The sequence below is a fragment of the Pristiophorus japonicus genome, chromosome 8, assembly GCF_044704955.1.
Source record: "Pristiophorus japonicus isolate sPriJap1 chromosome 8, sPriJap1.hap1, whole genome shotgun sequence".
Taxonomy (NCBI): domain Eukaryota; kingdom Metazoa; phylum Chordata; class Chondrichthyes; family Pristiophoridae; genus Pristiophorus; species Pristiophorus japonicus.
The window spans coordinates 83,068,563-83,080,633 of NC_091984.1; the positions used below are offsets into that span (position 1 = coordinate 83,068,563).

At 47.2% G+C, this 12,071-nt stretch overlaps 1 protein-coding gene across 1 annotated transcript in view; it reads left to right on the forward strand.

The window, feature by feature from the left end:
- The window catches only part of ankrd13c (ankyrin repeat domain 13C), a 143,931-nt gene that overhangs the window by 86,964 nt on the left and 44,896 nt on the right, over positions 1 to 12,071 (forward strand). The window contains exons 5-8 of the mRNA XM_070886980.1: positions 6,693 to 6,738; positions 7,748 to 7,814; positions 8,997 to 9,141; positions 10,890 to 11,021. Of these exons, the coding sequence (XP_070743081.1) occupies positions 6,693 to 6,738; positions 7,748 to 7,814; positions 8,997 to 9,141; positions 10,890 to 11,021 (390 nt within the window). The remainder of the gene's footprint in view (positions 1 to 6,692; positions 6,739 to 7,747; positions 7,815 to 8,996; positions 9,142 to 10,889; positions 11,022 to 12,071) is intronic.

Here is a 12,071-nt window from a genome sequence, read left to right on the forward strand (position 1 = left end):
GCCTGTGTGGGGGTGGAGGGGGGGGGGTGTCTGTGTGGGAGTGGGGAGGGGGGGGGGAGGGTGAGGGGGAGGGGGGGGAGGGTGAGGGGGGGGGGGGAGGGTGAGGGGGAGGGGGAGGGGAGGGGGGAGTGTGAGGGGAGGAGGGGTGTGTGGGGGAGGGGTGGGGTGTGATGGGGGGGAGGGGGGTGTGTGTGGAGGTGGTTGTGTGTGTGTGGGGGAGAGGCTGGAAGGAGGCACCCTGCTCTCTCCTCCGGCCCTTCGATCATTGAGTTCCCCCCAACCCTCCCGCTCCCCCCCAAGCCCCCCTGCTCCCCGCTTCCCCCCCCGCTCCCCGCTTCCCCCCCGCTCCCCGCTTCCCCCCGCTCCCCGCTTCCCCCCCGCTCCCCGCTTCCCCCCGCTCCCCGCTTCCCCCCCGCTCCCCGCTTCCCCCGCTCCCGCTTCCCCCCCGCTCCCCGCTTCCCCCCCGCTCACCGCTTCCCCCCCCTGCGCTTTCCCCCCCCTGCGCTTTCCCCCCCTGCGCTCCCCCCCTGCGCTTTCCCCCCACTGCGCTTCCCCCCCACTGCGCTTCCCCCCCCACTGCGCTTCCCCCCCTGCGCTTTCCCCCCACTGCGCTCCCCCCCCTGCTCCCCACTTCCCCCCTGCTCCCACTTCCCCCCCCTGCTCCCCACTTCCCCCCCGCTCCCCACTTCCCCCCCGCTCCCCACTTCCCCCCCGCTCCCCACTTCCCCCCCGCTCCCCACTTCCCCCCGCTCCCCACTTCCCCCCCGCTCCCCACTTCCCCCCCCGCTCCCCACTTCCCCCCCGCTCCCCACTTCCCCCCCCGCTCCCACTCCCCCCCCCGCTCCCCACTTCCCCCCCGCTCCCCACTTCCCCCCCCGCTCCCCACTCCCCCCCCGCTCCCCACTCCCCCCCCCGCTCCCCACTTCCCCCCCCCGCTCCCCACTTCCCCCCCCGCTCCCCACTTCCCCCCCGCTCCCCACTTCCCCCCCGCTCCCCACTTCCCCCCCGCTCCCCACTTCCCCCCCCCGCTCCCCACTTCCCCCCCCGCTCCCCACTTCCCCCCCGCTCCCACTTCCCCCCCGCTCCCCACTTCCCCCCCGCTCCCCACTTCCCCCCCGCTCCCCACTTCCCCCGCCCCCCCGCTCCCCACTTCCCCCCCGCTCCCCACTTCCCCCCCGCTCCCCACTTCCCCCCCGCTCCCCACTTCCCCCCGCTCCCCACTTCCCCCCGCTCCCCACTTCTCCCCCCGCTCCCACTTCTCCCCCCGCTCCCCCACTTCTCCCCCCGCTCCCCACTCCCCCCCCCCACTCCCCCCCCCGCTCCCCACTCCCCCCCCCGCTCCCCACTCCCCCCCCCGCTCCCCACTCCCCCCCCGCTCCCCACTCCCCCCCGCTCCCCACTTCCCCCCGCTCCCCACTTCCCCCCGCTCCCCACTTCCCCCCGCTCCCCACTTCCCCCCGCTCCCCACTTCCCCCCGCTCCCCACTTCCCCCCGCTCCCCACTTCCCCCCGCTCCCCACTTCCCCCCGCTCCCCACTTCCCCCCGCTCCCCACTTCCCCCCGCTCCCCACTTCCCCCCGCTCCCCACTTCCCCCCGCTCCCCACTTCCCCCCCCCCGCTCCCCACTTCCCCCCTCCGCTCCCCACTTTCCCCCTCCGCTCCCCACTTTCCCCCTCCGCTCCCCACTTTCCCCCTCCGCTCCCCACTTTCCCCCTCCGCTCCCCACTTTCCCCCTCCGCTCCCCACTTTCCCCCTCCGCTCCCCACTTTCCCCCTCCGCTCCCCACTTTCCCCCTCCGCTCCCCACTTTCCCCCTCCGCTCCCCACTTTCCCCCTCCGCTCCCCACTTTCCCCCTCCGCTCCCCACTTTCCCCCTCCGCTCCCCACTTTCCCTCTCCGCTCCCCACTTCCCCCCCGCTCCCCACTTCCCCCCTCCGCTCCCCACTTCCCCCCTCCGCTCCCCACTTCCCCCCTCCGCTCCCCACTTCCCCCCCTCCGCTCCCCACTTCCCCCCCACCGCTCCCCACTTCCCCCCCACCGCTCCCCACTTCCCCCCCCACCGCTCCCCACTCCCCCCCACCGCTCCCCACTTCCCCCCCCCACTTTACCCTCCCCCCCCCACTTTACCCTCCCCCCCCCACTTTACCCTCCCCCACTTTAACCCCCCACTTTCCCCTTCCCCCCCCACACTTTCCCTTCCCCCCCCACTTTCCCCTCCCCCCCCCACTTTCCCCTCCCCCCCCCACTTTCCCCTCCCCCCCCACTTTCCCCTCCCCCCCCACTTTCCCCTCCCCCCCCCACTTTCCCCTCCCCCCCACTTTCCCCTCCCCCCCCACTTTCCCCTCCCCCCCCACTTTCCCCTCCCCCCCACTTCCCCCCACTTCCCCCCCCCACTTTCCCCTCCCCCCCCCACTTTCCCCCCCCCCCCCACTTTCCCTTCCCCCCACTTTTCCCTTCCCCCCCACTTTTCCCTTCCCCCCCACTTTTCCCTCCCCCCCCACTTTTCTCTCCCCCCCCACTTTTCTCTCCCCCCCCCACTTTCCCTCCCCCCCCCACTTTCCCCTTCCCCCCCCCACTTTCCCCTTCCCCCCCCCCACTTTCCCCTTCCCCCCCCCACTTTCCCCTTCCACCCCCACTTTCCCCTTCCCCCCCACTTTCCCCTTCCCCCCCCACTTCCCCCTTCCCCCCCACTTCCCCCTTCCCCCCCACTTCCCCCTTCCCCCCACCCCCTCCCCCCCCCCACTTCCCCCCCCACTTCCCCCCCCCCCCACTTCCCCCCCCCCCCACTTCCCCCCCCCCACTTCCCCCCCCCCCCCCCAACTTCCCGCTCCCCCCCCCCCCCCCCCCAAGCCATTGCGCAGGCGCACCTGCGCAACACTGCCGGCTCGGAGAAGAAGGCATGATCCCTAGCCCTACCCCCTGCAGGCAGTCTCCTCCCCAGGGAGACTATGCTGCGCCACATCACTCCATGCCATGGTCCAGGTGGACCAGCGAATTGATGTAGTCAGGTCACGTAAGTCTCGGAGGTGCGCCGTTTTCACCAGATGCCAAAACTTGGGCCCATAGTCTCAGGAAAAGGAGTTGACTATTTAGAACAGAGGTGAGGAGAAATTTCTTCACACAGTGGTTGTGAATCTTTGGAATTCTCTACCCTAGAGGGCTGTGGATGTTGAGTACATTTATGATTGAGTTTGATAGCTTTTTGGACACTAGGGCAACCGAGGGATATGGGGATCGGGAAAGTGGAGTTGATGTAGATCAGCCATGATTTTATTGATTAGCGGAGCAGGCTCAAGAGGCCGTATGGCTTGTACTCTGTTTTAGCTACATTTGCCTCCTGGATTGTTGCTTTACAATGATTGGAAATCATAGATTTATAGAATGATTACAACACAGAAGAAGCCCATATAGCTCGTCAAACCCATGCTGGCTCTCTGCAAGAACACTTCAGCTAGTCCCACTGCCCCACCCTTTTTCTGTAGCCATTTTTTTCCCCTTCAGGTACTTATCCAATTCCCTTTTGAAATCTTTTCTGCACCATCTCTTAGGCCTTCACATCCTTCCTAAAGTGCGGTGCCAAGAATTGGACGCAATACTCCAGTTGAGGCCGAACCAGTGTTTTATAAAGATTCATCATAACTTCCTTGCTTTTGTACTCTGTGCCTCTATTTATGAAGCCTAGGATCCTGTATGCTTTTTTACCTGCTTTCTCAAACTGCCCTACCACCGTCCAGCAATTTGTGCACATATACCCCATGGTCACTCTATTCCTGCACCTCATTTAGAATTGCACCCTTTAGTTTATATTGCCTCTCCTCATTCTTCCTACCAAAATGTATCACTTCGCACTTTTCTGCGTTAAATTTAATCTGCCACGTGTCTGTCCATTTCACCAGCCTGTCTTCTTGAAGTCTATCGCTATCCTCACTGTTCACTATAATTCCGGGTTTTGGGCCATCTGCACATTTAGAAATTTTTGCCCTGAACACCCAAGTCCAAGTAATCAATATATGTTATGAAAAGCAGTGGTCCTACTACCGATCCCTGAGGAACACCACCGTCTACCTTCCTCCAGTCTGAAAAACAACTGTTCACCACTACTGTCTGTTTCCTGTCACTTTATCCATGCTGCCATTGTCCCTTTATTCCATGGGCTTCAATCTTGCTGGCAAGCCTATTATGTGGCACTTTGACGAACGCCTTTTGGAAATCCATGTACACCACGTCAACCGCATTGCCCTCATCAACCTTCTCTGTTACCTCATCAAAAAATTTGATCGAGTTTGTTAAACACAATTTGCCTTTAACAAGTCCACGCTGGCTTTCCTTAATTAATACACACTTGTCCAAGTGACTGTTAACCTTGTCCCTGATTATCATTTCTAAAAGCTTCCCCACTATTGAGGTTAAACTGACTGGCCTGTAGTTGCTGGGTTTATCCTTGCATCCTTTTTTGAACAAGGGTATAACATTTGTAGTTCTCCAGTCCTCTGGCAGCACCCCCGTATCTAAGGAGAATTGGAAGGTTATGGCCAGTACCTCTGTGATTTCCACCTTTTACTTCCCTCAGCTTCCTAGGATGCTTCCCATCTGTTCCTGGTGACTTATCAACTTAAGTACAGACAGACTTTCGAGTACCTACCTCCTCCTTATCAATTCTTATCTCATCCAGTATCTCCACCATCTCCTCTTTCACTGACTTTGGCAACATCTTCCTTGGTGAAGACAGATGCACAGTACTCATTTAGTACCTCAGCCATGCCCTCTGCCTCCAGAAACATTGACACCAAGCCTACTAACACCCCTAGATCTCTTTCAATTTCACCTATAATAATTTCAATACCCTGTACTAAAGTTGGTAATTGCACTTGTCTGTATCAAATTTCTTATGCCATTGTTCTGCCCATTAGCATGCTATCTAACATTCTGTGGGCCTGTGGATGCCTCAGATTCAACTGCCCCCCCACCTCCTTTTTGGTTTTCTCTGCAAAATTAACCAATTTGCATTATACTCTGAATTCAAATGGTTAACTACAAATGTTACTGTTATGTATTTAACCCTTTGTAACCTGCATGACACCTGGCCACCAGAGGGCCCACCTGTTGGAGTCCCAAGGGATCCCAGCATCCCGTGGGAGCACAGTATATAAGCAGGCCACTCATGAGGTACCTGCACTCTGGAGTCTTATTAAAGGAGCTAAGGTCACACTTGCTCATTGTACACAGTATTCAGTTTCATCCTTTATTATGAGTGTACCAGTTACACCCTTGTTCAAAAAAGGATGCAAGGATAAACCCAGGCATCCCAACGCTGATCTTTGGGGGATTTCCCACCTCACTTCTCTTAACAAGTACCTGCTACTTACTATCCTTTTAGACTGTTCTTCATCCATTTCCAGGCTTTATTTTCACTACTTTAAGCTTAACGAGCAGCTTTTCCTGTGGAACTTTAAAAAAAACTTTTAGAAAGTCCGTCTCCACTAAATTCTCTTCACTCTCTTTCCTCTCCTCTCTTATACCCCTGTTTCACTGTTCCCCTGTTTGTCTCTGCAGCACTTTGTGTTTGTGGGCTAAGGGGAGTGGGCCACTGCAGCAGCTGAAAAGGCAAAAATGAAGGGTGGAATCTTAAAAGAACAACTACAAACTAAACCATTGTGTAGCTGTGCTAACATTTGATGTGACTGACATTGACTCCAAGCAGTTGGGAAGAACCATTGTAGTTACCATAGAATCATAGGATAGTACAGCACAGAAGGAAGCCATTTGGCCCATCAAGTCTGCGCCGGAGCAATTCAGTTGGTCCCACTCCCCTGCTCTTTCCCCATATCCCTTCAATGTTTTTCCTTCAAGTATTTATCCCATTCCCTTTTGTAGCTACTATTGAATCAGTTTCCACCACCCTAACAGGCAGTGCATTCCAAATCCTAACCACTCTTGTGTAACAAAGTTTTTCCTTTTGTCACCTCTGGTTCTTTTGTCAATCACCTTAAATCTGTGCACATTGGTTATTGACCCTTCAGCCTTTGAAAACAATTTCTCTTTATTTACTCTATCTAAACCCTTCATGATTTTCAACACCTCTATCAAATCTCCTTTTGGCTTTCTCTGCTCTAAGGAGAACAATCCCAGCTTTTCCTGTCTATCCGCGTAACCGTAATCCCTCATCCCTGGAGCCATTCTAGTAAACCTCACCAAAGCCTTCACGTCCTTCCTAAAGTGTGGTGCCCAAAATTGTGGGCAGTACCCCAGCTGTGTACCATTAACTTGTATTGTCTTTCCTCATCCTTCCTACCAAAGTGTTATCGCCTCACACTTTTCTGCGTTGATTTTCATCTGCCCATGTGTCGTCGTCCCCCATTCCACCAGCCTATCTATGCCTGCTTGAAATCCATTACTATCTTCCTCTAAACACTTCCAAGTTTACTACACTTTCCAGAATCATTCAGGTTAAACATTGTTGAGTCTGGTCGTTCCAGCCCCTCCTTGAGCCTTGTGTAAATACCTCACATTGCAATAGTTTGAAAATCACTGATTTAAAATATTGAATGTTATAGCTCAATTTGCACGAAGTAAATTGAGATAAAAGTTATTTGTTGCCATTGTAAAATTTCCATGATCATACATGAAAGATCAGTTAAAGTAGAATCAGTCTGTTACTTAAGAGGTAACTTTGTTTATATCTTTATTTTTTTAGCTAGGGGATTTTTATTTAGAACTCCACTGGGATTTTCAAAGCTGGGGTAAGTATTGATTGTTGTGTCCTTTTGGTAAATTTTTTATACACAATTCCAAACTAGTGCTCTTATTTCAAACTTTTAAAAATATAACATTTTGGATGCGAGCCACTGTTTCTACCAAGTTGTTTAGCATTATCATATGAAATGCAATATTTGTTTGGTGAGCGGTGTAAGGTCCATTATTCAAACAATTAAGGCTCCTTTTAAGAAGGAAAACCACTTGCTTGCTTTAAAACCATAAACTACAGTAGGAAAAGTATGTGTGGAACGACATCCAGATTGTATTAAGCAATTTAAATTGTTCTGTCACTAGTATGAAAGTAATCACTTTCAATCTCCTTTTAAAGGCAAGTTTATTCCGGTTGCATAGTCATTTTAATTTATTTGCATGATTTCTGGTACACTACAAAGCTATATTTGTTTACTCCAATTTGGTGAGTGTACAGTTTCACCTTTGGACTGTCTAATTATTATTGTAACTTCAAAACTCCGAAGAAAATGTTACTGATGGATGGATGTGCTTTGTGTGAAGTACTTTATCATGCCATCTAGTTAGCAGAAACCTTCAATTATTTAAGCATTGCATAGTTTAAAAAAAATGATTCCACTCTCTCTCAATAAGAGCTCTAAATGTAACTACTTAGTTCACATGAACCACAGACTCCTGATTCAGCAGTGGTCCTGGATGCTAATTGACATGTTTATGTAATGTTCAGTACTGTGGATACAGCTTTGTACGAGGCAGGTTTTAAATGCTCAAGTTCCCAAAGCTGCCATATTAATTAAAGATTGCATTGATTTAGTTGCACAGTAAAGATTTTGTATGAATGATTTCCTATTGATGTTTCTTGTACCATCTTTATTTCACTAAACAAATGTTTTAATGTGAATTATTAAGAACATTTGATAGCTTGTTAAAAACCATATGCAGCATTCTTCAATTGTTATAGAATTTTTAAATACACAATTTAAGTCAGTATAGCAACCTTTTTCTACCCTTTCTCTATTACAGTGCCTTTACTTTCCAGAATTCTGCCTTCAGATGCTTGTAAAATTTACAAACAGGGTATAAACATCAGGTAAATTCGTTTCACATCCTATTTTCTTAAAGAATAAGGTGCAGAAGTCAACCAATGCTAGAAAGCACATTCTGGATGCAAGATTCTTCATGAATCTTTCTTTATATTAATTCTTGCGATCTGGGCATTGTTGACCAGTCTGGCATTCATTTCCCTTCCCTAGTTGCCCCTGAGAAGATGCCTTTTTGAACCACTGCATTGAAGTGGTTTGTTACAACTTGCTAAACCACTTCAGAAGGCAGTTAAAAGTCAGCCACGTTGGTGTGGAACTAGAGTCACAGTTAGGCCAGATGGGTAAGGATGGCAGGTTTCTTTCCTTCCCAGTTGGGTTTTTAACGACGATCCGACAGCCTCATGATCACTTTACTGATGACAGTTTTTTTAATTTACAGATTTATTTTAAACTGAATTCAAATTCTCAAATTGTCATAATGGGATTTGAACACATTCTCTGGATTATTAGTACAGATATCTAGATTACTAATACAGTAACATTGTGCTACCGTACCCATGAATCTGTTACAATTGAACTGTCTACCTTGGTGATCTCCTATATACTTTCCAATGTCTTCTAGTTTGACCACAGTTCATCAGATGGTGGTCTCAAGACTGTCTGTTAATTGAGTTTAGTTTACAGATCCTACTGGCCTAATTCAGATACTCTCATCTCAGGGTACCCATCTGCACGGATCTTTCATAAAATCATTCATAAGACAGCTTGTGTATAAACTGATCTGGGCTTCAAGCTTTAACATGTGCCTAAGGCACCTCAACCACAGCTGTGGACTTGCAGTATTCCACACAAATGGTTGGTACGATACCAGTGGATGCAATCTAAGCACAGCATTAAATCCATTAAACGAATATTGCACAGATATTTGTTCTATATTGTGTTGGTGAGGTGGCTTTCTAGCATAGTTCAACAAAATCACAAATTATTATAAATAAATTAACAGAAAATTTTTGTTGCACTTTCTTATTCAGAAACCATACAAATAAAGATATTATCCGGTGAAAGATTTTCTGCATAAGAGATCACTGATCTCTTAATGCAGAAAATTTTGAAAGTTCATAAATAGTAAAGTACATGAATGAAAAAACAAAAAACAATTGGATTGTAAGCCACCACAGTACATATGTTAATAAATGCCAAATCCTTATGACTTTAATGTGTATTTTCAGGCTCGACACAACTCTAATAGACTTTACTGATATGAAGTGTCAACGTGGAGATTTGAGTTTCATTTTCAATGGTGATGCAATACCCTCTGAATCTTTCATAGTATTAGACAACGAGCAGAAGGTTTACCAGCGAATACATCATGAGGTGAGTTTTGTGCTGTATGAATAGCATCTGTCAACTTTGTATTTAGTCATGGTGGTTACCTATGGTCAGCCTGCACATATTCATTAAATAAGATGTATTACTGCAGCTTGTATAATTAATAGTGATAAATGTTTTGGTAATAAATAGCTTTACTGGCTACATATTGATTCATGTTTCTTAATACATGTATACAAATCTATTCTCACACGTTATTTACTAAAATTGTAGAAAGATACTTGTAATGTATTTGCTTCATGGGTTCTTTGCTTAAGAATTCATAGCAACGTTGCTATTAAGAACTAGTTGGTTTATTAACAAAGGTTTAACAATCACACTACACATCACCAGTTCATCCATTAGGCTCACAACTGCATACCTCATTGTGGATGACCTAGACCCAACTGACTGGGTTTTTATTGAGTCTTGTGAACATCATGTGACTGGCTAAGCCACTCACAATGCAACAGTTCTATAAACCTGTGAGCATACTCACAGTTGTGTACATTATAATACTGAATTTCACAACAGTTTTGGCATACACACTGCAGTGATCCCCTATCATGATTGGTCTTTTCTTGAGTTTTGGCCTATGCATTTATTTGGGTGCAAACACAGAGACCACTCATACAATTGAATTCTCCTTGTACTTTGCATGTTTATTCATCTGCAAATAGAAAAAAAAGCGAAGATTGTATAATCATATTTAAGTTACTATTTACACCTGTTGCTTTATTAAGTATTTGCTGTCTTTGTCTTTTATTGTGTTGATTCTTTTTTTTCCTGTCTCCTGATTTCTGGCTTTTTTTGTTATCTGTTCTGTTTTTTTTCTTTCTCCCTGGATTTCTGTTTCTCTCACTTTGCACCCCAATTATTTATCTTTTCCCTCCTTTGCTCGTGCGCTCGTTCTCTATCTCGCACTTTATGTTGAACATCTAATCTGAAAAACATCTACACTGAAAAACACCACCTCTAGAGTGCAGCACTTCCTCAGTACTGCATTGAAGCATCAGCCTCGATTATTTGCTCGTTTGTAGTCGACTTTGTAACTGCATTGAGTGGCGAGGGTACTACCACTGAGCAAAGACTGACATCTATTTGTGCAAAATCCTGGCATATACGAGTATTATGGCTGCAGATCCTGTTTAATTCAGGAATCCTTAGTGATGATGCTGCAATGTCCAGAAAAATTGCACAACTGAATGGAAAATAAAATAAGGGCTTTCATTTGTATTTGAGCAGTGCAGTTGTTTACCCATCCTGTACATTACAGTATTGAGAGTAGGATTAATAAATCACTCCGTCAACGGTAAGTTACCTTGATAGTCTTGTGTTTTCAAGAGTGTATATAGTTATAAGTAACTTTGGTGTTAAATTAAATGCATGAATCACAAACTGAAATATGGCAGCAACTACTGAACACATTCCTGATGAACACATCTTATCACTCCTCCAGCGCACTGAATTTACAATTGGAAACATAAATATAAAAACATGTTCTTGTATTGTCAGATTTAAAATCTTAAACTAATTGGAAGCCAGAACCACAAATTCTGTATTACTAAAACTATTAGAAATTGATTTTATATATTTGTATGTGTATGTAAATAAGTTGTGTACATTAGACAATAATAAAAAAAAAATCAATCTGCCTGCCTTTAGTTAAGTTATAGTATTTCTGTAATCTGCAATTATTTGGGTACACAACTATTCCGGTTTTCCAGCTTCATATACTAATAATTTACTTTCAGGAATCCGAGATGGAAACTGAAGAGGAGGTAGATATTTTGATGAGTAGTGATATTTACTCAGCAACGTTATCTACAAAATCTATTACCTTCACACGTGCGCAGACAGGCTGGCTTTTCCGGGAAGACAAAACGGTATGATTGCTTTTATTCATGAGTGTTAGCTTTCGTTTATGATGCCAGTGGTATATAATGTATAAATTAAGCTTTCCAAAATGTTAAATTTTACATAGAATTACATGGAATATACAGCACAGAAACAGGCCATTCAGCCCAACCAATCCATACCTGTGTTTATGCTCCAATCGAGCTTCCCCTTAAATGCATCTACACCATTCGCCTCAACTGCTTTCTGTCTTAGCGAGTTCCACTCTCTGAGTAAAGAAGTTTCTTCTGAATTTCTACTTGATTTCTTGGTGACTATCTTATATTGGTGACCTAGTTTTGCTCATCCCCACAAGTGGAGACAGATCTTTCATAATTTTAAAGATCGCTATTAGGTCACCCCTCACCCTTCTCTTTGAGAAAAGAGACCCAAGCTGTTCATCCTTTCCTGATGGGAATAACCTCATAGTTCTGGTGTCATCCTTGTAATTCTTTTTCGAACACTGTCCAGTGCCTTTATATCCTTTTTATAATATGGTGACCAGAACTGTACACTACTCCAAGTGTGGTCTAACCAAGGTTCATTACAAGTTTAGCAACTTCTCTACTTTTTAATTCTATTCCATCTAGGAATAAACCCAAGAGCTTGGTTTGCTTTTGTTATGGCCTTATTGACCTGCATTCCAACTTTAGTGATTTGTATATTTGTACTCCCAGATCCCTTTGCTCCTCTACCCCATTTAGATTCTTATTTTCCAAGTAATATGTGATCTTCCTATTTTTCTGACCGAAGTGTAATACCTCACACTTATCTATGTTGAAATTAATTTGCCAATTATATGCCTATTCTGCAAGTTTATTAATATCATCTTATAATTTGTTGCAATCCTCCTCCGTGTTGACTATCTCTCCCAATTTGGTGTCGTCTGCAAATTTTAGAAATTGTGTTTTTGTTTCCAAAGTCTAAATCGTTAATATAAATTGTGAACAATAGTGGTCCCAGCACTAATCCTTGAGACTCCACTTCCCACCTTCTGCCACTCTGAATAGCTACTCTTTACCCCCACTCTCTGCTTACTA